Raw genomic sequence first — 26,514 nt, forward strand, 5'->3', positions numbered from 1 at the left:
ATTGTTCTAATTTCTCTAAAAAATTGAGTAATCTGACGGTTGATGTTCTTATAGAATTTCATTAGGGCTTCTCAATTCATGTGATTGCATGTTTAGGCCGAATCCAGTGTACTGTACATACTGTGTACAATCAATCAGTTCATATATACAAATCATATATCAAAAAGCCACCTAACGTTGAACCATTATACTACATGCAAGCAGACATCCAGACTAAAGAGTACAAAGCGTTAAACCTCAAACGATCGACTCCCCTTGACCAGCCCAGCATCAAGCTTTGTAATCGCAACCCAGTCTGGGCTATATTGAATAATTTCATCGAGCGCCGGAATGGCGGCTTGAGTATTGGCATCACTCCATAGGCATGTTGCCCTTCCAGTCAATGTATCTTTCTCGTTTTGAATGTCCTCGTCTGAGGCCCATTCAACTTCTACCACCCACTGATTTCCCCAGGTACGACTCCACAGACGAATTTCTTGCACTCCATCTTCCGTCCCATCTTCTAGCGACGGATTGCTCGGGAAGCGGCTGTCAATAGCAGAGCCGGCGACCTGGAATTGAGTGATGGGTTTATCAAAGTGCAAAAGACAGCCTCGTGTATTCAATCCACTAATCTTGATCTGTGCGCGATTGCTGTTTTGGCGCCCGGGTTCAAGTCGTACGGCTTTATACTTCACCCACTGGTTCAATGGATTTTGTTCCTTTCCAGATCCCGGATGCGTGATGACGTGTGGTTCGAGATTGCTGTCCCAGGAGCACTCCGTTCGATCCAACTTTGGAACGCATGAGACATTCTGTCCATGAGTGCTGGGTATAGATGCAACGGCGTCGCCGACAAAGGGCTGTATACCTGTCAAGGCAACGCGGTTCGCGCCAGTGTCGAGATCAACTTCCTGAAGGAAGAATAGCTTCACTCGGTTGTTCCCAGAGAACGGAAATGCTACTAGGTTGTATACCAGGGTGGCGATAAATATCAAAAACAAAAATGTGGGAATGTGATATGTGTATCGATGAATAAAGGGGAGTGTGGGCATGAAGATCAATGTAGTAAGAATGGCAATCATCAAATACGGCACTAGAGCCGAACTGCCATCCTGCATTGTCTGGTGGATGGCACTCGTGATGAGTAGGCCTAGTTGTCCGACAAGTATAATGATTATTGGAGCTATCAACAAGAATTGCAGAATCCATGTCCACTTGGGCAAGTTGGCACTCCATGGCTGCTCGTATCCGTAAACGTTGAGATCCCGGGCATCGGATACATCAGTGCTGACTCCTGTTGACAGCAAATCACCATCGCCATCGTCTTCTGTAGATCTGGTATAGTTTGCAAAGCTTGTCCGTTGACCACGCAGAAGAGATGTCGACTCTGTAGGTTCGTCATCCTCCTGGTGCTGACCCACAGATTCTCCACTAGGCGTCAAGAGACGACTACCGCCCAGACTCGTGCGCCGTGACGATATCTGACCACTGACTTTGTTGGCGAAGTCGCCTTTCTTAGGCAGCGAGAAGAGTTCTAGATAAGAGATCCACGTGGCCATGAAAGTGCCAAATGCATAGAAAATAACGAAATAGCCGCTTGCTATACCGTCACGATTTTCATAGGCTGTAGTAATTACCAGCAATACCCAGGTCAAGATAAACATCCACGTCAAGACATAGATGCGGTGCAAGGCCGAAGGTCGAGCAAAATTGGCTATACGAGATAGGAACCACGCAACAAAGAACCATGCTGAGATCATCATGCTCCAAACTGCATATTCGCTACTATGAGCAATCATTGGGTTGACCTTGGCCATCAAGTAAGCCAAGCCTACAACGCTTGCAGTGGTGGTGCCGAAGATAAATGGGAATCGAAAGAAGCCCCTCCATCCGCGCAAGGGTACACTTCCAAAGCCATCGTCAACTGAGACCGAAATGCCGAAGAGGTACATGCGATCCTGGTTGGCTAGGATGATACTGGTTATGAGCAACGTCAACGGACCGACAATAAGAAGGGTGACAGATAGTGCGAAAAGCGTATGAATCTCAAACACAGCGAAGGCAGTGCCGAATAAATCAAACCATACGGCTCCGGAGCCAGTCCCACTAGGCAACTTTCCTGGGCCTTGTGGACGACCTTCGAAATTGTGACTCGTATCAGAGACCAGACCCTCAGTCGTTGCAACTGCAGCGGACAGCATATGCCAGAGCGCTTGCTGGCTAGTGTGTTTGGCGTCATCCTGGTTGGTATGATATCTGGCTCGAGGCTCCATGAAAGCGACATCCAGACCGCGCAAGCCCATATCTCCCTCAAGGACGATATAATCCGTCTGGCTTCTAATCATGCCAAGTTTGAATCCCGCATCTGAGAAGACGCTACCGAAGGGATAAGGCGACCGCTTATAAAACTTGGTGACTTCAGTATCCGAACTGCGAAACAGCGTCGCTCGTCCACCAGCTCCAGCACCTTCAAGGTTCAAAAATGTATGCGGCAATTTCGAAATGGGATGTTGGCTGTAAACACGTGCGCCGTTTAAAAAATCTTCTTCGCCATTGTTGAACAGTAGCACGAGTCCGCGGGTAGGTTCATGCCCGGGTGAAGTGAAGTATTTGATCAGTTGCAAGCATGATATGACCCCGACACCGTCATCAGTCGCTCCGTAGCCTGTCGAAACGCTATCATAGTGCGCATTCACGAGCACACCCCCTTTTCCCGAGGGACTTAGGCCCGGCTCTTTCCACCATTCCCTCTTATCATCTTCCTGACCACGAATGTACACAATTATATTCGTACCCTCGAAATATACGCCGAGATTAGATTGCACGACCGTCAAATTCGATTGATTATCGTCAAAAACATATGTCTGGACACCATCTTGCTGTTTCGCATCTTTCGATAGTATGTCCTCAATGCGAGATAGCAACCAACTCCGCACCTCATCGTTCTTTCGCGAATTGTAAGGATGAAACCCACTCGTCAAATGCTGTAGATCCTGCCAAGCTTCATGTAAATCTAAGCCTTCGAGTTCGGACTCCGGTACCGTGGGGAGGATATTTTGAACGACAACGAGCGGAGCGAGCAATGCGACGTAGATAAGCGTAACGAAAACCGTTACTGGTACGCGATAGAAGGCGAAAGGGTTCCAGCGCCCGGCTGTTCGTGGGCGAGCCATGGTGGCCCTCAGAATCGCAAATTGAATTGTGTGTTACGTCTGCTAGGAAGGCAAGCCAGCAGGCGAAGTTCAAAAGAGAACTTGGAAAACGAAGTGACACATGATGTTGTTGGAGGCGGCGAGCACGCGGGCGGGGACTTTCGTAATCTATTTCATACATTCCAGTGCGGAGAAGCCGGTATGAGCCAATAAGAGGCAATAAATGTGGAGATCATGTTACTTTTACCGTATTGTATCGTAACGTTATGATAACCCCAAGTAGGGCCCTACGAGTATAGATGATAGAAGACTACTACGAGTATATGGCAAGATAAGCAAAGTAGATATGTGTCATGAATATGCTACTATACCATCTATCTGGGCAATGCATGCCATGCCTCTTCCGTATTTCCAGGCATGTTCCCGCAACCAAAGAAAAAGAGAGAGGAAAGAAACACGCTTCCAGGTGTAGTCCAAACCATCATGTCGCTATGATTCTGATATGGGTATCAATTTGTAAACGCAAGACAAAAGATTGCTAGTGCCGTACAATGATAATTCTCGAGATAGTAAACCCGCTGCAGCCAGCAAAATATCGTGACAGAGAATGGGCAATTGGCATCCCATAATTACTCGACCGAAAGAAAGCGAGACATGTTATTCGGTAGTCCCTCGTTCCTCCACGCCGCAAAGCAGTTGGTGATCATCCATGATGATCATTTATTGCTAGAGCCGAACTTCGGCCGTGATCTTACATATGTATATGGACGGCACGGCATCAATTCAACCAGTGGGTGGCCCAACTTCAATAACACTATCACCCATGTCGTCGTCATCATCCCGGATGGCTGCCGCGCTCATCAATCCAGTGACATGATTTTCTTCTTCGTCTAGCTCGTCTTCATCATCGTACATCGTAGCTTCTGTTTCCGAAGGGAACGGCCCGACATTCCGATTCAGATAGTCGCGTAGTCTCATAACACCTTCGCCGCTAAATACGCAGAAGACTTCGCGTTGCTGTTGAGTAAACTCCGGGGGAGCATCACGGCAAAATGCGGTGAGATCTTCATGTAAGAACGCCTGTACTCCAGTCAGACTGAGATGAGTGAGACGTGGGCAGAAGTTCAGCAGAGCATGAATTCCCTAAAGTTCAGAATTAGTCGATAATTTGTATCATTCTCTCAGCAAAGTTGACATACCTCCATAGTCAAATTCACACAATAACTCAAGTGCACCCTTTCTAGACAGCTAGGGCTAACTGAGTGTGGGAGAGCCCTTGAACGAGCAAGAGCCAAGATACTCCAGTCCGTAATAGCTTGGCACTTGACCAAACCAATTCGTTTCAACTTTGGTAGCGTTGCTAATTGTTGGACACTGACATCTGTGAGTAAATTACAGCAGGCCAGATCGATGTAGCGTATCCGGTTGCAAGACTTCACGAGCTGAGAGACTGCAGCGTCTGTGATATTGGAACAATGGCCGAGGTGCACCAGATGCAGATTCTTGCCCAGCTTGCAGATAGCCAGCACGGCACGGTCCGTGATAAATCTACACTTGTTAAGTACAAGGTTTCGCAGCCGAGGAGCTGCATCGGTGATACGTTCAATAGCATCGTCTCTAATCTGCTCACAGGCAGTCAGATCCATAGCGCGAAGGCTCTCAAACAAAGAATGTGGAGGAAGTCGAAGGAAGGCGGAGTCGTCAATTTCAACACACTGGGCTAGGCGTAGTTCTCGCATATTTCGCAAAGTAGACAGCAGAGCTGTCACAGATCGACTGGTAACTTGTTTGCAGTCATGCAAATCAATCTCTAATATTGACGGGCAGTTTTCTGCATAGGAAAGAATAGACCTGTCCGTAACTCGGTTCACGCCGTTCAACTTTAACTGCGAATGATATTAGTCATGATCTCATCACATCATGGGAGGTCCTCAGAAGAACTCACCCTCTTCAGATGTCTGCAGGCTTGTGATATGACCACTAGTGACTCGTCTGTTATTTGTGAGCAACCGGTGATGTTCAACCCTTGTAAACGAGGGCAATTCTTGGCCACCGTGTACAGGAAATTATCTGTCAACGAATGAAGCTCCGAAACATCCAGAGCTTGCAGGTGTCGATTGCCTTCCACCAGATCTGACACACCCTTATCCGTCAGCTTCGAACAATTGGTTAGAGTCAAACGCTCAATACGTTTGCACTGCGTAAAGGCGGAAAGTTCGCCATCCGTGATCTTTGGCGCCAAGCTCGCTAGATTCAGGCGTCTGATGAGTTCGGAGTATGGAAAGAAGCTCTCGATTTTGCCCACGGATGTCACAACGCTTCGAAGGTTCTCAGTCCGATTGCACGACGGTCGATGCCAAAGAATGCCAACACAGTTTGCCGCCCATTTCCGCGAAACCAACATACAGTGTAGCATATCCGAAGGTGAGCTAAGTTTTGAAAAGATGGATATTAGAATTTCTGGAGGTAGCCGCCCGATCGGGGGAATAATGATATCCGGCTCATTGCTTCCTATCTGTTCGCGAAACGTCCCAACCCCAATAGAAGACTGCGAGTCATTTGCCTGGGCAAAGAAATCGGTGTCATCGTCGGCGGCGCGTTCGGGGGAACTCGAAGTTGAAGATTCCGAAGGGGTCTTGCTCGACGACCGAGCAGCAGCCCGAGAGCGATGCATCCTTTGACCGTTGTCTTCTATATCCCTCTATATTCTAGGGACCTCTCCTCGTCGAAACAAAGCCGAATTCACGGTCGCTATAGACGAAGAACGTAACTTGTTGGTGGCGTCGTATATTTTGTCTAAAGATCGTTGCGGATGTCGTGTCTCATGTGAATCATTAAATGCCTCCTCCCTTGCCGCTGAGTTGTGCTAGGTGACGCAGCGCAGCCTAGTCGTGGTCAACGGTTCAGTGCGAGAGTCGTAATGTCGATACTGGCGCTTTCGCTGTTGTTTCCTTGAGATCACGGTATACTTAACTAGGCTTCGTTCGGAGATGCGAGTGTATTTATAAGTAGACCAAGACAGAAGTGGTGGTGGTTGGATCGATCGGACAGGCAGGAATGGACGCATATATCTCCGGACCTTGGCGGCAGGCTCAGGAATGGTGGACAAAGGAAGCACTCAAATATCGAAAGAACTATACACACAGGCCGACTAAGGGTTGGAATTTGCGACCTGGGAGGTATTCAGGTAGGATGTAGAGGTAATATAATCGTAAGGTTGGATGCGGCAAAATGGCAACGGGACAGAGTAAGGTGGGATGCGGGATGCTTGCCCAAGGCACACGGTCTCTGGCCAACCAAGTCCGGAGTTTTACCACCACCGATCATTGTGTCAGCTGAAGCAGATACTTAACTACGTCTTCTCACTTTGTCATGACAAATACAATGTTCTTGATTGCACATCTGTTTATATCAATATACTTCATATTTTTGATCTGGTTCCTTGCCAACACTTATATGCTGCCATGTCGCTAAATCCATGGACGGCAGCATCAAACTATGGACTCTATATAAGGCAGGCTGGAGTAACAGCCCTAAAAGGAAACAACTGATGCCAGGTCATGCACAACCGGGCTAGCTATGTATCACATGCAAGGACGGGTTTTCAGCCACACGAGGCGAAGAACAATGAACTTCTTCTATGATTGTTTCTTTCGGCAGTCAGATTTCTGAAACCTATATAACTACATGTTTCATCGAAAGCAACCCTGACGATACTTACATGACAGTGGGCTGATGCACCATTGCCAATAATGGAGAGATCCGTAGCTGATGTATTGCAAGAGTGGTAGGATGAGATTGGACTTTATTTCTATAATCTGGTTCATCATTCATGCGAGAGGTCTAGCTTCCTTGTTAGGTTGTAGTGAATATTCCAATAGGGTTTTGATATGGTTTCATCATATCTCTCGGTTCGCTCCCTTGGCCCATTCTCGGAGGACATTCTTCTTGACCTTACCAGTGCTAGTTTTTGGTAGTTCGGGAACAACCTCAACTTCACGAGGAACCATAAATTTGCTGATGCCACTCGCAGTTTTCGCCCATGTTATGATTTCAGACCCTTCGATATGCTTTCCTGACTGTACTGTGACAAATGCTTTGGGCCTTTCTCCCCAGTGCGAGTCTGGGACAGCGACCACACCGGCCTCGAGGATGTCTGGATGGGTAACCAACATCGATTCCAAAGCCACGGAAGAGATATTTTCTCCTCCTACACAATCCAGGTCAGTTAAGTGGATAAAAACACCAGGGTATCATACATACCGCTAATAATGATGTCTTTGGCTCTGTCCATGATTTGAATGGCTCCATCCGCATGCCAAACCGCGAGGTCTCCGGAGTGAAGCACTCCGCCCTCAAATAGCTTACTTGTGGCTATTGGATCTTTATAGTAGCCCTTAGCGCAGATGTTGCCTTCAAAAACAATTTCTCCTAGCTCAAGGCCATTGCGTTGTACATCAACGATGGCGCTGCCCTTTACATCCGTCTTGATGACACGAGCCGGGAGACTGGTCACAAATCCATGACCTTGGCGAGCCATTTTCTCATATTTTTCTTTATCCGGGAGAGTGTCCCACACAGGCATATGGTAGCCTTTCGTGATCGGACCATAGGTTTCTGTCATACCATAGACATGTACTGGATGTAGGTTGAGGTTCGTCATTTGCTCAAATAAATGCGCTGATGGTGGACTAGCAGCGACAGTAACTCTGACTGGATCTGGAAGTCTCTCCGCTTCCTTGGCTGCACACAAGAGCGTGTTGACCGTTGGGGCGGCGTTGAAATGTGTTACATGCTCGTTTTTCAGTAGCTGCCAGATATAAGGATAGTCAATCTTCCGTAAGCAGTAGTGAGTACCCCTGACAACTGTAATCGCCCACGGGAATGTCCATCCTGAGTGTTGCGTTAGCACGAGTAGTATAATGTTACTCAAGTGAATGATCGGATGGCATGTCCTACCCATTGCGTGAAACATTGGCAAAGTCCAGAGGTATCGACAACGGCCTATATGATAATTCAACCCTGATTCGATGACATTTCCCATCGCGGCCAAATATGAACCGCGGTGGCTGAACTCAACACCTTTCGGCCGGGCGGTAGTGCCACTTGTATAAGCAAGAGCAATAGTTGAATTCTCATCAGCGGCCTGAGTCTCAAGCCCATTCCACCCTTTGGCTCCTGTATCTTTGTCGTACCCCAAGCCTTCCAGAATGGCAGCGTCAAAAGGGCCACTCAGCTGGCCCTCTGTTGCGTCTGTATCTGTATCAATCAATAGCGGGATATTCGGATGCTCGCTCCTGAATAGATCAAGGAGAGATACATATTCCTCATCGACAATAATAAGGTCGGCATCAGAGTGCGCAAAGATATAAGCAATATCCTCAGGCTTCAGCCGATAGTTCACCGCTACAAAGAGAGTACCTAGATCAGTATTTGGTATGATAGGAAAAGAGAGAGGACAAACCTATGTTAACGCAGCCAGCTGCCCCAATGCCGAATATAGACTCTAGGAAAGCAGGTGTATTCGGTGCTAAAATGCCCACGCGCTTGAATTTATGCTTTTTGAGATAATAGGCAAGGCCTCTAGCGCGGTCAGCAGTCTCGATATAGCTTCTCCGCAGAACCTTGTTGTTCGCGGTCAAGTGGTAGATAGCTTCAGCCTATATTAATTTCAGTACCAAGTATACATTACACATCTGGGAAGTTCGCACCTCAGGCTCGATTGCCGCAGCACGCGGGAGAAAGAAGGTCGGCGAGAGAGTATGGTAGTTGCAGACTTTGTTCACATCATGATCGACATGTGATGGAAGAAAGTGGCCAAGCAATCCAGAGAGACGGGACTTGGGACCGGACATGGTCTCGAAATGGTCAATCAAACAGGGAGGGTATAATCATCGTCTGGAGTCAAAGAGCAGAATTGGAGAAGACTTTCACTGAACATTAAAGTAGAAAATAAAATCCTGCCCCAATTTGCCGGGGACGCCGGCGCAAAGCGAGAGCTGTTATGCGGGGAGAAAGAAGACCCTCGGTTATTGCCTGATTAACGAGGCACCACTCATCTGGGGTAGCTGAGCTAACTATGTTAGGCTAGTTTCAAGGTTAACTATTCATCGAGGTGAAGTGTAACTTGACATACCAACAGACCTCATTCCCGGCTCAGCGCGGTGTATCTTACCGCGTACTTTTGGAAATTGAATCTCAATTTTATCCAGTGAAGGGTTTGGATTGCTTCGAGATTACACCTGGAGCTTTTGATTGTAGACTACTCATCTGCTGTCTAGCCGTTAGAGATACTGCATACATATCAGGTATACTTGAAACGGCGGTCACTGACGTTTATTCACGACTTTTCATTCGGCATCCATGGAACTGCCTAAAAAACACATCAAACTGCGATATAGCTAATGTCGCGGTCACTGAACTGGTGCCTGCAGGCTACAGGTCGCAAGCTGGCTGCCTTTCCAGGCTGCGTACAGACACTACGAACTTGATTCAGGGCATCCAAGGAACCCTCACACCGCTGTTGTTAAATCCACCTAGCGCATACCAAGCCCTTGCATCTTTTACACAGCAGCAATAGCAACAGCAACAGAGGGATAGGTACCATCGATTATGCCGGTGAAAGTAGAACCACCAGACAAGTACACCACCCAAGCTTGATCTTCTTGGCGTGCCAAAAAAGCTTTCAGTCCTCGCTTGGGACAGGACGTCGGTTGTTGACTGCTACGATTTTAGTCTTTCTTCAACTTCGTATATCACTTTGAACATCTAACCGCAATGAGGGTCATGAAATCGGATTGGGGGTGGCTCGTGTTTCTCGCGATCATGTTGGGAATTATCGTTGTACCCGTACTACTAATCTTGGTGGTGATCAGTATCGTGAAGTCCGGTTCTAGACCAAGGCATTCACACAACCAACAAAGCTCTTCATCTTCTCGAGATATCGAACTAGGGCAGCTTGAACGAAGTACGAACGTCTCCGCCGAACCGCCCAAATACCCGGAAGCTTAGCTCATCCAGAAGCCTTGATCTGAAGCCCGATTTTCCCTTGCGGTTTCTTTGACATTTGGCTGTATTTCTGACCTTGCTTTGTTCGCTATCAGTTGGCGTGGAGTAGACAGAACATGTGGTTATAATGGACCAGATGATTTCGCTTTTTTGTCGTCACGACTTGCTGTTCACCCGTTGTGATGATATCTAGCTAGTTTTAATGAAACGCTCTTGCTTGGAGAGACGAGCCACCTACTAGAGTGAGACCAAGGGGGAATGATGTCTGAGACGTATCAACTTCAAGTAGGGGCGTCGAAGCTTGGAAAACTAGGATATACTTGAAATTGTCTTACTGTAGTATTCTACGAACAGCCAAGTCATTTGGAACTTCAGAAAATTCTTTCATTGCGCCACAGGAAAATAGAGTATTTAAGGCGGCACTGTGCCATACTGATATCATCATGTCTTTTTTTGCCAAGGGCGATTCCGTATAAGAACCTCCTCCCCGGACTGTATCACCATGTCCATACCAGAATGTCTGACTCGTTTGAAAATGATGACGTTAATTTTTTATTCATGATCAAATGAAAAAAATGCGAGGAACAATGTGACCCAGATTCGCCTGTATGGTCCCGCTGATTTAACCATATCAGCAACTCCATTGATAATTTTCAATCACATCGTTCCAAACACTGCCTGCCCAACAACCACCGACACCATCACCACCGACCGCAACCGCTTAGTATCCCAACTCGGCCAATTGGCTCTTGACCTTGTCGTCAACCTTGGCGGTCTTTTGGGCCTGGGCGAGCTGTCGTCGGATGGCCTTCTTGCGCTCGTAGTATGCAGAACTCTTAACCTTGCGTCGCTCCTCAAGTCTATGATATGTTAGCGCACAGGTTCTCACCAGCAATAAAAGAAAGCGACTGATAGATCGTACCTGGAAACAACATCCTGGTATTTCCAGCCGACTTCGTGGCTGAGACGGCCAACGGTGCAGTACTTGCGACCGGGCTTAAGGCGGAGCACACGGAGAGCCTGGGGAACAACAACACGCTTCTTCTTGTCGTATGGGGGAGGGACACCCTCGAAGACCTTGAGTCTCTCCAAGGCAGCGGCACCACGGGCGGTCTTGTGAGGAATCATGCCGCGGACGGTCTTGTAGAGAATGCGGGAAGGAGCACGGAAGTGGAAGGGACCACCACGGGTAGGGTTGAAACGGGTGGCCTTGCGGAGGTAGGCATGGTACTTCACTATACACAGGATATTCATTAGTCCGTTGCTCTTTTTGCTGATGATATGTCTCGTTGATCTCTCCTATCCATCACTGCCAAAGATTTCCGTTGGTCGAATGGGCCCGCTAACTGCAACCGCACGCAATTCCACCAAATTCGTTCTTCATGCAGATAAAAGATAGGAGAGTTCGAGAATAGGAATTTCAATTGACGTACGCTTAGCGCGGAAGAATTCGCCGGAGATGTTGAGGGCTTCACATCGAACGACGACAATCTTCTGACCGTTGAGCAACTGCTTGGCCACAATACTGGCCAAGCGACCCAAGAGGTGTCCCTTGCCGTCGATAACGACCTAAACAGATAATAATCTTATTAGCCGAATGCGCTCAACTTCTTCATGTTTTCCTCCGTCCCAATCCCCAACATCACCGCCACGGCAAATCTCGAATCACCAAAAATATCGACAAGGTGGAAAACTTCTTCAACGGTGGAATGCAACGTACAACTGGCTCGAATGTGGACATCCTGCTCTTGTCACCGGATTGGTATTCGAAAAATATCCAGCAAAGTCGAAGGGCTGGTTGTTGGCGCAATGGGTTGTCGGTCTGGAGTTTGAAGTCAACCTTTGGAGGACTCGCTTGACTGAGGTGTCTTAGCGGCAAAATTGGTGCGCTAGGGCTCGGAGCCCTAGATTCAAGTCTGTTTGTGGAAGAGCGCTTCGCGCTAAGCCTCTTAGAATACTATGTCACGTGATATGTCAGAGAGAAGATCCATATTTTCTTGGCTTAGCTTTTTCTATCGACGACAACTTTGTGCCGTTCAGGAACGCAGTAATCTATTATGGTACAATATCGCAAAACCCGGATAGTTTGCGTATCAGATACGCATGGATATAATCCAGCAGAATTAGGGTTTAATTTGCCATCTGGTGATGTCCTGATACATGCAGGAGACCTCTCCAACAGAGGAACCAAGTCTGAATTGAAACGTACGCTCAAGTGGATTGAAGAAGCAGATTATGAAGTGAAAATAGTGATTGCGGGTTAGTTGCATCGGTGCAATAAGATTTGTTCAATGTGGATATGGAATGAAGATATATTGCTACTAAACATACATATTCAACAGGCAATCATGATGTGTCTCTTGACCTAGACTTCTATGCAGAACATGGATCGCATTTTCATGGGGATGCTACAGCTCTAGAAGAAAATGCTACATCTATGGATCTTGTGAACCAACATAAAGACAGGCCATCAACATCAACATCCATTATCTACCTCAATCACGAATCCACCATGATCAATTTGACACGTCCAGATGGACCTCACACAATTTTCAAAGTCTTTGGGTCACCATACTCTCGCTTTTCCGGTCTTTGGGCCTTTGGATACTCATCATCATCCGAAGATGGTGGTCGATTATGGAGTCAAATTCCTCCTGATACCGATATTTTGGTGACGCACACTCCTCCATTAGGGCTGTGTGATCGACAACCAGGTGAAGATACCTCAATCGACACCCCAAAAAGTGGAGGAGACATGTACGGTTGCAAGCAATTACTTCATGCTATGAGCGACATTCGACCTATGCTAGCTGTCTGCGGCCATGTCCATGAAGGCCGAGGATATCAACGAGTGATGTGGAATGAGGATGATGGTGGATCAGCATCACCTATGATCACTGATATTGAACCACTACCCCCAGTCAGCAGCAAGAAACAGAATCTAATTGATCTAACGGGAAAGAAACAGCGTGCGCTTATGAACATGAGTGTTTATGCAACTGAGACAGACTTGCTAGGAAGCGATGTTCATGCGCGTAGAAGGCTGAGAAAAGAGACTTGCGTTGTCAATGCCGCCATTATGGCCAAGAGCTGGCCCTACACAGGTGGCAAGGCTTTCAATCGACCTACTATAGTTGATATCAATCTACCGGTTTGGGATGATGCTTCCGTATGACGATTCCATCACCCGGTTTAAGCTTGTTGTACGATGCATGAATATCAAATAGGCCACTCAATCATCACAAACATCCTGAATAAGCGCCGTAGAGTCATAAGAACATTTTTGGAACAAATATCACATATGCCATTGTCTTTAAAGCTCGGGTGACAAGCTACGTCTAGTGATGGAGGGTAGCAAAGCAGGATGTAAGTACTAGCGCAGTATGTGATTCTCTGCTCATGAGACACCCAGAAACGGAGATCCGTTTCAAAAATATGTGCATACACTCTAATTGACTCTCAAAAAATTTCCGTCTAGTTTAGTAGAGTACTTACAAACGTCTATTATACACACATAGTAGATCAATGATCCGGTCAACCTTCTGACCTTGTGGTGTGAAAAGATCTAAATTCTCTGATTGGCACACTTTACCGCCCTGATTTGTGACTCGTTCAAGGAAACGTGCAGCTTTGGAGTGCATGACCGGAGTGCATGACCGCCTCATCTATACAGTATTTAATACTGTAAGTTCGACTGGTGAGGACTCTAGTCAATATCTAGTTTTCAGTTGTGTCTTTGATTGTCTGATTATTGTGTGTCGGTTTAGGTATGGAGGGGTGACGACGTAGTGGGGTGAGAAATTAAGGGTACGTTTCACCCGCTAAATAGTTACGGGTCGTCCCGCCAATCGATAAGAACCGTCATGTCTTTTGAAGAATGGCTCATATTTGGCTGGTCTTGACTGCTATCCGATGACCTCTTAAGGAAAGCTTCTGGCCTAGGAGTGGCTTCGAAGATTTTCTCCGATTGGACTTGATAGGTGGCCTCTGAAAGCAGGAAATCGCTCAGACATGTTGTGTCACATCACTTACCATATAGGTAATGATTGATTTCATTACTTGGATTGATCGCCTGGCACAGGTTACCGGCCGATCTTGATCGATGACAGCCTGTGATGGTAAATGATCGCTTCTCTCGAACAACCATGACAGTTAAACAAGTCGACAAAGCATGAGAGTTCTGTGCTCGAAGCCAACAATGCAAGGCGCCCTAAAATACCGCAGGGTCCATTCTGAACGTGACAACTCACTGCGCCAGATCCGCAGTGGTACCTGGGTCCTGTACTGGGCCTACTAGCAGGATTACCGGTACGGTTCTACCACATAATCAGTAGTAGCATTTCGTTGGTACGTTGTAGCGTAACTTCTTCCGCATCGCATGGCAGAGGCGTGCTGCATAAGCGTCCTGTGCTCATTCTGCTAGTACTTGAGGAGTGCTAAGTGGTCGCCATGTAGCGGTTGGTCGCCTTCTAGAAAAGAGGCCAATTAGACTTGCTTAGAGTTGGCTTTGCGCTCTGCTTGCCCTTTCGAGGCATGCTGTGGCGGAGTTTCTTGACGTGAATCAGTAGCCTCGTAAGTGTATCGCACCGAAATATGGCTGGAGTGGCTCCAGAGKTTGAAGTTGAGGAATTCAGCATGGTCGAATCACCTGCCCTCGTTCCACTTGAAAGCTGGAGTTGATACCTGGCTTCTAGTGGACCATAGATATTGTCACCTTGTGGCTATCCACTGGATGCAATAATACGAAAACCACTTCGTACTCCGCTGAGAGTGACAAAGAGTTGAATGGTGATGGATGATTGTGGCTGCATCCACTGCTCAGAGCATGTCGCGGGGTGATCTCGTTGACAAGGAGTAGCTGGCCAATTGATGACAAGAGGTGATACCTTCTTCATTCGTGCTAGCAGACGAGTCACAATACGCGTGGAGACTGTGGTGCTAAGAGACTTCCAGGTTGGGATAGTCGCAGGTCAGAGAGAGGCCCCGGCTCTCCTATTCTAGAATGACGATTGGCTGCATGCCATCGTGGCACAGTGGGTCCAGGCCCTGTATCAATCTGATACGTGATCTCAGTTGGCCCGCCGGAGATCGACTGATTGGCTGCAGCGTCTCAAGAATCTGCAGTACGAATACCGTATGATTACGTACATACGTACCATAGTACAGCGTTACGCAGTTGAGCAGACAAACAGAACAAAGAGGACAAACAGGAAAGAATGCCCTGTTTTGGCTTCTACTGCTTGGCAGTACGTCAGTCTCTTCTCAACAACACCAAAGCCTCTTTTGAAGATTCACGAGCATGAGTAATGGTCCTGGCTAGCTACCCGGCTATTCTAGACAGGCGTTCGACAGCCTCAACAGGGATGACGAAACGAGCATTCCTCCCTCAGCCCGGCAGACCTGGATTCTTGGGGCTGGTATAATCCATAGCTGATCAAGACAAGGCGATGTCTAAACACCCAATTAGATAACATCTCCCTTGAGGCTTTGTTGCTTCTGGTTCTTCGATCTAATAAATCGCCCTTGGACCCTGGATCATTCCCCGGGTTGCTTCCAACGGGCTGACTCGGCTACTCGCATCACTTCCCATTGCCCAGGAACTCTCGAGGAGAAGCCTCAAGTATCAATGCTATTGTAGCTGAGGCTTATGAATACACTACGATTCACGGCTTAGTATCACTCCATCATGAGTGGTAGCATTGTTTAAACCAAACAGCGTAAGAAGGGCGAACAGACCGTAAGATCCACGGGCTAGAAGAACCGCAAGACTGTTGATCAGAGAGGATCACCACATATAAAATTTGATTGTATCATCTTCCTGGAGTCCTGTTCAACGTCAGAACATATCGAATGATCTCATATCTGCAACTGTACCTGTACCCAAGAGTTGAGGAACAAACGGTCTTGTCCATGTCACATCTACAATTGATCATCATTTATCCATATCAGCCCATCTTATTATCAGATGACTACACTTCAACAACTATCCCAAACAGTTCCCTGACACTCGCCAAGATCGGCCAAATCAGCAACATCGTTCATCATCAGGGTCCCCCAAAATTCATTGCGTGGTCCCTACGAACCACGCTGTCGTATCGTCTATCGTATCGTGTTAGAACCCCACGTCTCACAGCGGGGTCCATCGTAAGCCCCCCAACAGCGAAACAATCAGTTACACGCATACAGATCTGGAGCACACTATCCTCCAACTATCCATTGAACATCCAGCGATTGTGGTGCTTGAAACTTTAGTATCAGCAACAACACTGCTAGTACGCTTCTACTAGTACTAACTCATCATAACTGACCGCCCATAGTGGGAAGAGGGACAACTCTGTTGCTTGGGCAGCGCTACACCGCTGCTTCCTTTGTTAGTTGTCAGCAAAAACGAGGCAAGACAAGGACCCTTATTTTGGTGTCTAAGCTACTGCGCCGCTGCGCTGCGAAAGTCTAATGATATCGTTGCTCTAGCAGTGTTGTGTAATTTGATTTGCAGCGAATGAGGAAGTCAAAGTCGAAGGGTGAAGACTCTCGAAAAAGCTCCTATCGAAAGGAACCATCTAGCGCTTTCCGCGCTCCAAAAGACTCAAAAGGTCTACAAATAGTCATCCGGTAGGGTACGGTTCGGCACATCGGTCATCGGCGTGCCCGCTGCTGAATAAGAGAAGAAGAAACAAAAAGGACCGACCGGAGTGGCGCAGTCGCAACGAGATAGTTCTGTTATCTGATTCTGATTCAAAGGCCCAGTGCCGCAAAGCCGCGATTCGCTGTTAACTGTGCGTTATTATTCGATCTACAGGCTTACCAACTGGAGTTACGCTCCCGTTTTGTTGGCAGCTTCTCTTCGCTTCTTTTCGCCTCTTTGCCTCCCAAGAGTCCACGACTAAAAGTCAGAACGGCGTCCCTGACTGGCGTGGGTCTAGACTAAACTGGAGATCACGGGACCAATACAGTACAATACCATCGACACATAATACGGCGTACGGATAACTCTGAGGGAGTGGGTCGCAGTGTGCGCAAGCTGTCTGGTTCTGGCTGGATCGTCCCGTGCTCGTTACCAAGTTTCCCAGACAGGTACGTACTGTTACGAGTTACGTATTGTCCTCGTCCCTGTTCTGTTACGTACTGTTCCTCTTCTTCAAAGAGGCAAGAGTGGCCCATCCCGCCGCCCGGATATACTGCCTCCCCGGTTCATCCAGACTTTGCCATCCTTCAGGGTGCTGCTTCTTCTCGGCCGTTCCTGGATTCTGCATCTTGTATTCGACTCAATCTGTTCTCTTCATCTATTCCTTCTTTTCGACTTCTATCCTTCTCCTCCCGACTTCCCGATCCTTTACCGTGCGGTAGAAGAGATCGAAGAGGCTGTGTGACCGCCGCATCGGATCTATTCAACTCTTCTACGTCCTTCCAATCGCTATTGTCAGTATCTACATACGACTACTATCCAACTGCATTACGGCGACTCATCTGGGTGACTCTCATTGACTAAGCATTATGCGTTGACTACCATCGACCACCTAATGCAAAGTGACGTTCGCCTCCCAGTCATACGTTGATTCACTTCTTACCGTGACTGCCAGCTCGGACAACATCACTTATATTTATTACCTTCCTTTTACATGAACCTTACTACAGTCCTACCCATGATCCCAGACTCTTACAACCCTACGACCACAAACTCAATATGTCGATTAATATACCCGATTTCGATCCTTATACTGTGCTCGGAGTTGACAAGGACGCTCCCAACTCAGCAATCAAGACCGCTTACCGCAAGCTCGTGTTGAAATGCCATCCAGACAAGATCCAAGACGAAAAACTGCGGGCAACGGCTGTCAATGAGTTCCAGAAACTTCAAGAGTCCTATGAAATCCTGAGTGACGAAGGACGGCGCCAGCTTTACGATCAGGAGATTTACCTCAACAAGTTGAGGAAGGAAGCTGCAGCACAGAAAGCTTATGCAAGCAGGGAATATCGTGATGGACAAATGTACGAAGAACGAGTTCCACAATATTTCAACAGCAGTGACGAGCATCTGTACACCGAGGAACCGATGTCATACTCTCAGAAGTACGCCGACGGCTCCAAGCGCCCGCACACCAAAGCTACTGAAGAGAGGAAAAAGTCAAAAGGACCGTCCGTGTACACGTATAGCACAGCAAGACCAGCAAAACAGCAGAGCGACCGTGACCACGCCAAAGCTGCACATTACGATCGTGCGAGGACTCGCACCAAGGAACGCCGGCGGGATGCCTCAGACAAGTATGAGCGAACGGCAGCTGGTTTTGACTCGGACAGTGAAGATGCCTTTTCGGATTTCGAACGTGACCAGGCTCATTATAGGGCCAAAGTGGAAAGTGAGATAAGATACTCATCGCCTCGAGAATCGGTTCCACCACGTCGCAAAGCAGACACAGTACCGAGTTACTCATCGAAGCACCATCGCAGCCGTGGCTCATCTACCGGCTCGGATTCGGAAGATAATCATGATGATTATCCATCATACTCGACTTCCAAACTCGACGGCCAAGAAGAATGGGCCAAGAAGTACATTGGCCGCACAACGGATCCCGTGATACGACCACACACATCTAGACACGCAGGATATGAAGATAGGGAGCGACGTCACTCAGAAACTCCTCGATACTCAACTCGTTCTTCTCACAGTCACAAAGACAGTGTTCATGTTGAAACTTCGTCACCTCGGACCAATCGCAGGTCTAATGAACGATTGAATTCTGATGAGCGAGCCGAGCGTAGTCACGACTACGAGCGTGCATATGAGCGGGATCGGCGACGCGACCGTGACTTTGAGCGCGATCTTGATCGCGAGTTTGATCGACGAGAGCGTGAGCGGGAACGAGAACGCGGGCGAACCGTTCCTAGTCTGTCCACGGCCGCCTCTCAAAAGGTCCCATCGTCACCTCGAGCTCCTCCCACGATCACCCGCTCTGCCACTGCACCGTATCCCCCTCGCAGTCGACGAGAAGGTTCGAGTCGATCGGAATCCAAGGGCCCTCTTTCCGGTATAGTTAATGGTTTAGCAAGTATGGTGGTGGACGGTTTCGCAGGTGATACCAAAGCTTCGTCTCGGTCATCCACTGGACGGGGTGTTTCAAGAGGTGCTTCCCGTCCCCGTGGCACCGAGAGAAACGATTCAGGATATTCCAGTGGACCAAGTACGCCAGAAATGCCTTCAAACGCATCAGCAAAAATCAAACAATACAAGGTTGATATAACGGGCGATAGACCCAGGGTGGAATCGGTAGACGTCTATCCTCCACCATCATCGTCCCGATCTGAACGAGCGAGAGATCGCTCGGCAGCACCGAGACCTAAGACCACTACTCGTACCAAAACGTATTCTTTTGAACCGGAAATCATTACACGACAACCAGCTTCAGCGTCTTCAAAGACTTCGTCATCAGGCCGACCACTGTATGGAGAGATCCCCATGGACGGACACCGATACACCAGGCAAACAGTTGCTTGAATAATGGATCTTCCCACCTCTACAACGTATCAAAGCGACAGAAGTCTCGACACGAGAACAGAACCGCTTCTTGCGGTATTTGCATATATTTTATTCACTTTCTTCCCAATGGAGTTTGATCAATTTTCAACCGGTTTGACTGGCCTGCTTTCGGTCCAGACACCGGTCTTTGCATAACCTTTCCAAAACATCATGAAAAACACGGTTTGATGAAGCGAGAAGGACCCTTCCAAAGTCATCTTCGGTTTCGGTGGAAAGTGGTTGTTATCAGAACTGCATAGGTGGTGGTGCATTAGGAACATCAGGACAGGACAAGGCACATAGGAAGGGTGTTACCTAGGTAAATGGAGACGGCGGTTCATACGGCGTTTTGTTTTATTTTGTTATTCCCTTAAATCATGTTCCCTTCTTCCTTTGTTGATTCAAAGGAAGAAGTAGATGAGAAGAGAACGTTTCAGTACCAGAAACGGTCTGTACTATCCTCCATCTAGACGTGACTCTACTTTACAAGGGTATCGGAGTTTTGGTTTACTCAATGGCGTTTTTGCTGGGCTTTGGTTTTTTGTGTCTTTTTTCGGATCCTACTTGGATTGCCTGAAGCTTTTGATGATTGATGATGAACATTATATGATGAAACCAACCCCAAATACTTTGCTTACTTATATACTTAGGTACACAAGGCTTGCTATTTGATTTAGCTATACAGTACAGGTGAATGCTAGATTGCTTTACTTCTTCGCATACATTCAGCTTCTTTGACCGAACGTATCGACTGATTGACTTATGTTGTAATATTGATTATATCTAGCCTCCGTTTTTGAAATATTGGCAACGAATTTATATTAAATATGATTTTTATACGTACGTACTTGGTTATGTAACATCTCCATATCTTCTCTGCTTCCACCTAACCGTATAACTCATAATAATCTATCTATAGACACCCCTCCCTTTTTCTTTCCTCGGAACCTGGATTCTGTCTGTCATCAATCATGGCTCCGTCCAGTCTACTTGTTCAGTAACCGGGCTCGCTCCATCTATGCCATATGTAACACGGAGACGTAATCTGAGTTTAGGTGGTAGTGCCTGTCCAATATTAGTAAGTGGGAACAAAAATGAGACAGATTGAACAACTTACCCCGCTAACAGCAGCGATCCTCATGCCCTGGGTTCCCTCCTCTCCTCCATTGAGATCCGCCTTGGTGATAGCACTTAATTGTAACCGCTGGCTCTTGGGGACGGCGGCCTGAAGTCCCACACTCGTTATTCGCGTGAAATCGGACTGGTTGCGGAAGCGTGCAAGAATTTGAGCACCAGACCCGCTGGCGTTTCGTTGTACTTGTAGTGTGAGAACGAGATCGTTTTTGTTGAATGCGGTGTGGCCTGCGGCTGCAGCAGGAGGAGGGGGAGTAGACGTTGCTAGACCACCGAGTCCGCCAAGAAGATCCTGAGAGGCAGTTGTAGGTAATGGCGACTGTGTTTGAGGACGTGCTGGCGGTGGTGTACCGTTAGAACCAAAGAGGTCCATTATAGCGGCAGTGTTGGATGGGGCTGCCGGCGGGGCAGGKGATGTTGTACCGCTTCCACCCAGAATATCCGCTAGCAGATCTGCGGTGTTCGTTGATACACCGTTCGCACCAGTGGGACTTGAGACTGTCGAGACATCCGAGCCACCAATAAGGTCGAGAAGCATATCCTCGGACTGCTTGACGGGTTTCTTGGATTTGTCCTTGAGCATCCGACTTTGTCGCTTGTTGGTTGGCTCTCCCAGCACTCTTTGCTCCTCTCGAATCTCTGGTGCTGGCATTCGCTCCAGGACTCCGCGGCGAATTTGGTCATATCCGAACAAATTACTATATTCAACAGCTCGCTGCTGCACTTCCACGTTCAAATCGGACGTGCGACTAGCCAGGAACCTTCGGACCCGCTCCACTTGACCCGGCTCTGACATTCGAACAGAGAGCTTCATGACGGCCGTAGTTATATATTCAGTGACGATTTGGGTAGCGTAAGTGCTGTTGAGGATATTGGTGAACAAGTCTATGATATCACCCTCGCGAACTTCCTTGACCAGCTCCTCCTCTTCATATTGACCCCCTTGTAACAGACCATCTCCATATTCACCAATAACCCAAGCAGCAGCAAGTGTCAGGCCTTCCTGAGTTATGTCGGATTTCAAAGACGAGTACAGCTTCTGCACAGCATACGTTTGTAAGTCAGGCGTCGTAGCGATAAGACGGACAAACGAGGATAGAATCTGTTCCTTGACGTAACCACCAGCAAGTTTCAACACACGCAGCATAGTATCGACATGCCATCGCTTATTAGGCGCAAATCGATCTGCGGCGATACCGATTTGAGACGTCATTGCAGGCTTGAATTCGTTGTCGGCGACCTCGAGGAAAGCCAAGAGTTCACGAACGAGGACGCGAACATTGCCCTCGTTGATCAATGTGAAGCTCAGGTCGAGCGCTCGTCGACGAATACTGATATCGGGATCGCGCAAGCAGTCAAGGATCGTGTTTCGATGTCTTTGCACTGCATTCGGCTCGACCGCGACCACTTTGATGAGTGTATTGAGCGCAACATATCGGATGTTGTTGTCTTTATTTGCGAGAAATTTACCCAGAATATTGACACCGAGAACTCGCAAGCCAGAGTCGGCTTCTATATCCAGAATGGTAAGGACCGCTTCGTATAGGATTGCATTACCAACATTCTTCGACGATTCGGTATTCGTAGCTACCTGAGCAAGAATATCATTGATGAGCTCGCTGGTGGCAGCGTCTCCTCTTCCTAATACACGTAAGAAACGAAGTATCTTGACCTGCAAGAACGGATCAGTCACGCCAGACACATCATGCTCGGGAGCATATCCTGAAGTGGTCAAGCTCTTGAGGACCTTGACCAGTGGAGCTGCCAAGGGACGGAAGCTTTCAACCACGTCTTCTGGGCCTTCGTCGAATTCCTCGGCATGTTCGCAAAGGTCGATAGCTAATGTCAAGGCGCAAAGTAGGACTCCGTGGTTGCGATCAGATAACAGTATCTTGGCTTTCTCTAAGAAGTGTTCCTGTAAGTCGGGGACTTTTCGGCAGATACGCATGGCACATAGCGCGGCTTTGCGTCGAATGTAGGGATTAGCCGTGGTGATTAATGTTTCGACTTCGGTGAACAAATCGCGAGACATCTCAACAGACGCAATGTTTCCTAACGTGCACAGGGCGAGGCCGACGATATATTGGTTGGAATGATTGAGATCACTTTTCGTCCGTAAGCAGAGACACTCGTGACACAGTATGAATGAGCTCACTTTTTCAGAGAATTGGTCACTAGAGTTAAGACTTCCTGGTTCTCATCCAACAGAAGCATTGTCCCCAAATAACCCAATCGTTTATCGGCGAACCGCGGAGATGCGAGTAGTTTCAGACATTCGATCTGACCGAAATGTGTCCGTTCTCCTAGGGTGAAAAGATATAGCAATTTGGCAACATTGTTTCTCCTATACACCAACGAGGCACATTAGCTCCTGCGCCGTGTCTATAATATTGGCCTTCACTAACCGAACGTTCGAGTCATGGCTTTCCTCTCGAAAGGAGGCCCGGATTGCGGCACTCTCCTTTTGCACGACGGCTCGCTCATCGGCAATTGTCTTTGCGGACCGGACGTTACGGATGAATTGTTTGACTATAGCAGAGCGTTGTCAGTCCTGGACGTTGTCAATACAGATGTGTGGGGACGACTCACGGGAGGTCATCGTGGCCGCTGAGACCCCGTACGGGGTGAGAATAAACACGGATTAATCACCGCTTCGAGAAGCAGGATAGTAATTCAGCGCGGAGATGGAAGGTGGCTGGAAGCGTCTCAAAGCAGCAACGGAGGGTAACCTCCAGATCAATCAGAAAACTGATTTGACAAAGCACGTCGGAGTTCGTTAATGTTGAACGTGGTGTAAGTTGCTGCCCGCCGCACGAGGAGCCTTGTGGCTGACGGAACTTGTCAGCTGTGGCGCTGGTACTGTGGCTGATAGCATATTGACCCTTGACACCTTAGCCTGAATGCCTTAGGGTTACTATGTACATAGTACGTATGTTTAATGCAGAAGTCTTGGCAGCCGCGGCTCATCTCCCAGATCCACTCGTTTGCAGCCTTGCAGCCTCAGGAAGCAACAGGTCCGGAGGAGAGGATGTGCTGTATTTTTATGACATCAAGAACTACATAATGAACGAACGAACCATAAAGCTGCTACAGAACGTACAACATGCCATCAATCTGGCATCTATTAACGAATACGTATACGGATACGGCCGGCCGCGAACACGGCGTTCATCAGAATCAGCACCGAGGCTCGGATTGGCAGTGCCGTTCCGGCTGAAAAATGGTGGCGCTGATCTTCAGACTTCAGATTGATTAGGCGCTGGACGCCTGGAACCACGCCTGGGGTCTAAGGCTCTTGGCGCGCCTTCCCGGGCCTCCCGAGACTCGACACAAACATTAATCTGACGTAACGCCCCTGCCCTGGATGGTTCGCAGCTGAGAAATGCCGAATGAACTCATCCCCGGCACTAAATAGATGAAATATCCACCGACTCCTCAGGCCTGTCGCATGCCTTTTCATCTGTCTGTTACCATAGCTGTCCGTGCATGAGTTATCTACATAACTGCGCTACGCTGACTTGATCTCTTCTTTTGCTCGTGGTCTCGTCCTATCCTTGCGCAAAGTACAGCTTGTTATTATTGCGACCCCTCTCCGACCATGTCGACAACAGCCACATCCAATGGGTCCATGACCTCGCAGGTCTTAAGAGCCAGGGCCATTAAGTCGCTGCAGGCTGCTGATGAGCAGCTCGGGAACACCAATTCTATTTTGGAAAGAGAAAGTATAGATTCTAGGTACATCGTCCACTCTATCTCGCAGTGTCCGGATTGACTGGGTGGTAACTAACAGAGAGCTTCTAGTGGCGCATCGACACCTATTCCAGATGACGCACCACCCTCCGTACGATCCATATCAACTGCGCGCAAACAAGTTCGAGCAAGACGTCGCCTGTTCCATACAATCGATTATGTCCCGCGAGTGTCCCATTTCGACCCCCAAAGCGACTACCATAATTTCCGCGGCTTCTTTACCCTGTTTTGGATCGGATTATTTATAATGGTGGTAACCACGGTCCTGCGCAATATAAAGGATACTGGATATCCGTTGCGAGTCAAAGTCTGGAATTTATTGACGGCTAATGTATGGCAATTGGCGATCAGCGATCTCGCTATGGTAGTCAGTTCGGGCTTCGCATTGCCTTTGCAAAAATTGACTCGCAAGAGTGGAAATCTACTTCGTTGGTACCGAACAGGAATCTTGATTCAAAGTCTATATCAGATTGGGTGGCTCACATTATGGATCAAGTAAATCCATCCTTGTCTTGCACTTAGAAAGCATTAACTAATGCGCGATAGATGGCCATTCATGCTGCATTGGACCTGGACCGCTCAAGTGTTCTTCACACTACATACTCTGACAATCCTGATGAAGGTCCACTCGTATGCCTTCTACAATGGTCACTTGAGCGAGACCGAGCGTCGTCTTTCGGAACTCGACAAACCGGGCCAGGGCTCAATGGCGGCTGCTGTGCGATACCCAAGCTCTCCGGCACGAGCGGAAACCATGAACGGTACCTTCAATTTCAAACAAGAAGAACCGCTGTCTAGATTGCGTGATGATCTGGCGACGGAATTGACTTCTCCTCTGGGCCAGGTGACTTATCCTCAGAACCTCAGTCTCAGCAACTTTGTGGACTTTTTGTTCTGTCCCACGCTTTGTTACGAGATCGAGTATCCCCGTACGCCGACTATACGTTGGACGGAGGTGTTCTTCAAGACACTGGCTGTGTTTGGCTGTATCTTTCTTTTGACGCTTACCAGCGAGGAGTTCATCGTTCCGGTCTTAAACGAAGCCAGCATTAGTCTCGCTAGCGTCAACACCTGGTCAGACCAAGCTCTCATCCTAGCTGAAACCACCAGCATGTTACTCTTCCCTTTTATGATCACATTCCTCCTGGTGTTCCTAGTCATCTTTGAATACCTCCTCGGCGCATTCGCAGAAATAACTCGCTTTGCCGACCGACGCTTCTACTCCGACTGGTGGAACTCATGCGACTGGCTAGAATTTTCCCGAGAATGGAACATCCCCGTCCATCACTTTTTGCGCCGACATGTCTATTTCTCGTCAAAGTCATATTTCTCTGCCCCTGTGGCTATGTTTATTACTTTTCTAGTTAGTGCGCTCGCACATGAGCTTGTCATGAGCTGTATCACGAAGAAGTTGAGAGGATACGGGTTTTTGCTAATGATGTTGCAATTACCCATTATTGCAATCCAGAGGACGCCGCTGATTCGACAGGCGAAGACTTGGAATGTATGTATACCCTATATTCTCATTAATCTTTGGATGCTAACATCGATCTCTACAGAACATTGTATTCTGGTTCTCGATGATCCTTGGCCTTTCAATGGTACGTTTTCATTAAGTCCCTGTTTTATATCTTGAATGTCTGACTGACTGCCTCGAACTAGATGTGCGCCCTTTACGTTCTTGTTTAAGCCTGACCAAGGACCAGAACCCCGTTCTTTTCCTTTGATTTCCATCGCCTGCTTTATAGCGAGTTGATGTATCGTAACTGCCCGACTTGTACAGTCTCAATTGTTTGAGAGGCCCTGCATGGTTATGATCTTTTTCCATCAAAGTGATCCATGTATTTATGTTATATATTCATTATACCCATTGTACAAATATGTATATCGTTATGTCGCATGATACTTTTCGCGTGCCTAAGTAAATATTCTGTATGACTATCCATCCATCCATGGATGCGATCAAGGTGAAAA

General features: G+C 47.9%; 7 protein-coding genes across 7 annotated transcripts; 2 read left to right on the forward strand and 5 right to left on the reverse strand.

Moving 5' to 3' along the window:
• Window positions 1-230: 230 nt before the first annotated feature.
• On the reverse strand, window positions 231-3,155 carry BHQ10_000398 (uncharacterized protein; the record flags this gene model as incomplete). Its single annotated transcript, XM_040876295.1, has 1 exon — window positions 231-3,155. One exon carries the CDS (start codon window positions 3,153-3,155, stop codon window positions 231-233), a length of 2,925 nt encoding a protein of 974 aa, XP_040728903.1.
• Window positions 3,156-3,917: 762 nt separating this feature from the next.
• On the reverse strand, window positions 3,918-5,808 carry BHQ10_000399 (uncharacterized protein; the record flags this gene model as incomplete). Its single annotated transcript, XM_040876306.1, has 3 exons — window positions 3,918-4,277; window positions 4,334-5,020; window positions 5,080-5,808. The coding sequence occupies 3 exons, from the start codon at window positions 5,806-5,808 to the stop codon at window positions 3,918-3,920; spliced, it is 1,776 nt and encodes a 591-aa protein (XP_040728904.1).
• A 1,225-nt stretch (window positions 5,809-7,033) lies between these two features.
• Window positions 7,034-8,989, reverse strand: BHQ10_000400 (uncharacterized protein; the record flags this gene model as incomplete). The annotated part of the gene is made up of 5 exons (XM_040876319.1): window positions 7,034-7,344; window positions 7,398-8,027; window positions 8,094-8,540; window positions 8,599-8,794; window positions 8,846-8,989. 5 exons carry the CDS (start codon window positions 8,987-8,989, stop codon window positions 7,034-7,036), a joined length of 1,728 nt encoding a protein of 575 aa, XP_040728905.1.
• A 1,874-nt stretch (window positions 8,990-10,863) lies between these two features.
• On the reverse strand, window positions 10,864-17,395 carry BHQ10_000401 (uncharacterized protein; the record flags this gene model as incomplete). Its single annotated transcript, XM_040876330.1, has 7 exons — window positions 10,864-11,002; window positions 11,065-11,377; window positions 11,576-11,711; window positions 11,863-12,001; window positions 16,948-17,061; window positions 17,127-17,223; window positions 17,269-17,395. The coding sequence occupies 7 exons, from the start codon at window positions 17,393-17,395 to the stop codon at window positions 10,864-10,866; spliced, it is 1,065 nt and encodes a 354-aa protein (XP_040728906.1).
• A 431-nt stretch (window positions 17,396-17,826) lies between these two features.
• Window positions 17,827-19,635, forward strand: BHQ10_000402 (uncharacterized protein; the record flags this gene model as incomplete). The annotated part of the gene is made up of 1 exon (XM_040876341.1): window positions 17,827-19,635. The coding sequence occupies one exon, from the start codon at window positions 17,827-17,829 to the stop codon at window positions 19,633-19,635; it is 1,809 nt and encodes a 602-aa protein (XP_040728907.1).
• Window positions 19,636-20,625: 990 nt separating this feature from the next.
• On the reverse strand, window positions 20,626-23,389 carry BHQ10_000403 (uncharacterized protein; the record flags this gene model as incomplete). The annotated part of the gene is made up of 5 exons (XM_040876352.1): window positions 20,626-20,721; window positions 20,774-22,895; window positions 22,946-23,134; window positions 23,196-23,319; window positions 23,380-23,389. The coding sequence occupies 5 exons, from the start codon at window positions 23,387-23,389 to the stop codon at window positions 20,626-20,628; spliced, it is 2,541 nt and encodes an 846-aa protein (XP_040728908.1).
• A 999-nt stretch (window positions 23,390-24,388) lies between these two features.
• On the forward strand, window positions 24,389-26,229 carry BHQ10_000404 (uncharacterized protein; the record flags this gene model as incomplete). The annotated part of the gene is made up of 5 exons (XM_040876363.1): window positions 24,389-24,525; window positions 24,592-25,035; window positions 25,087-26,044; window positions 26,100-26,141; window positions 26,203-26,229. 5 exons carry the CDS (start codon window positions 24,389-24,391, stop codon window positions 26,227-26,229), a joined length of 1,608 nt encoding a protein of 535 aa, XP_040728909.1.
• Between the last annotated feature and the right edge of the window lie 285 nt (window positions 26,230-26,514).

The sequence above is a fragment of the Talaromyces amestolkiae genome, assembly GCF_001896365.1.
Source record: "Talaromyces amestolkiae strain CIB chromosome Unknown scaffold1.1, whole genome shotgun sequence".
NCBI classification, from domain to species: Eukaryota; Fungi; Ascomycota; class Eurotiomycetes; order Eurotiales; family Trichocomaceae; genus Talaromyces; species Talaromyces amestolkiae.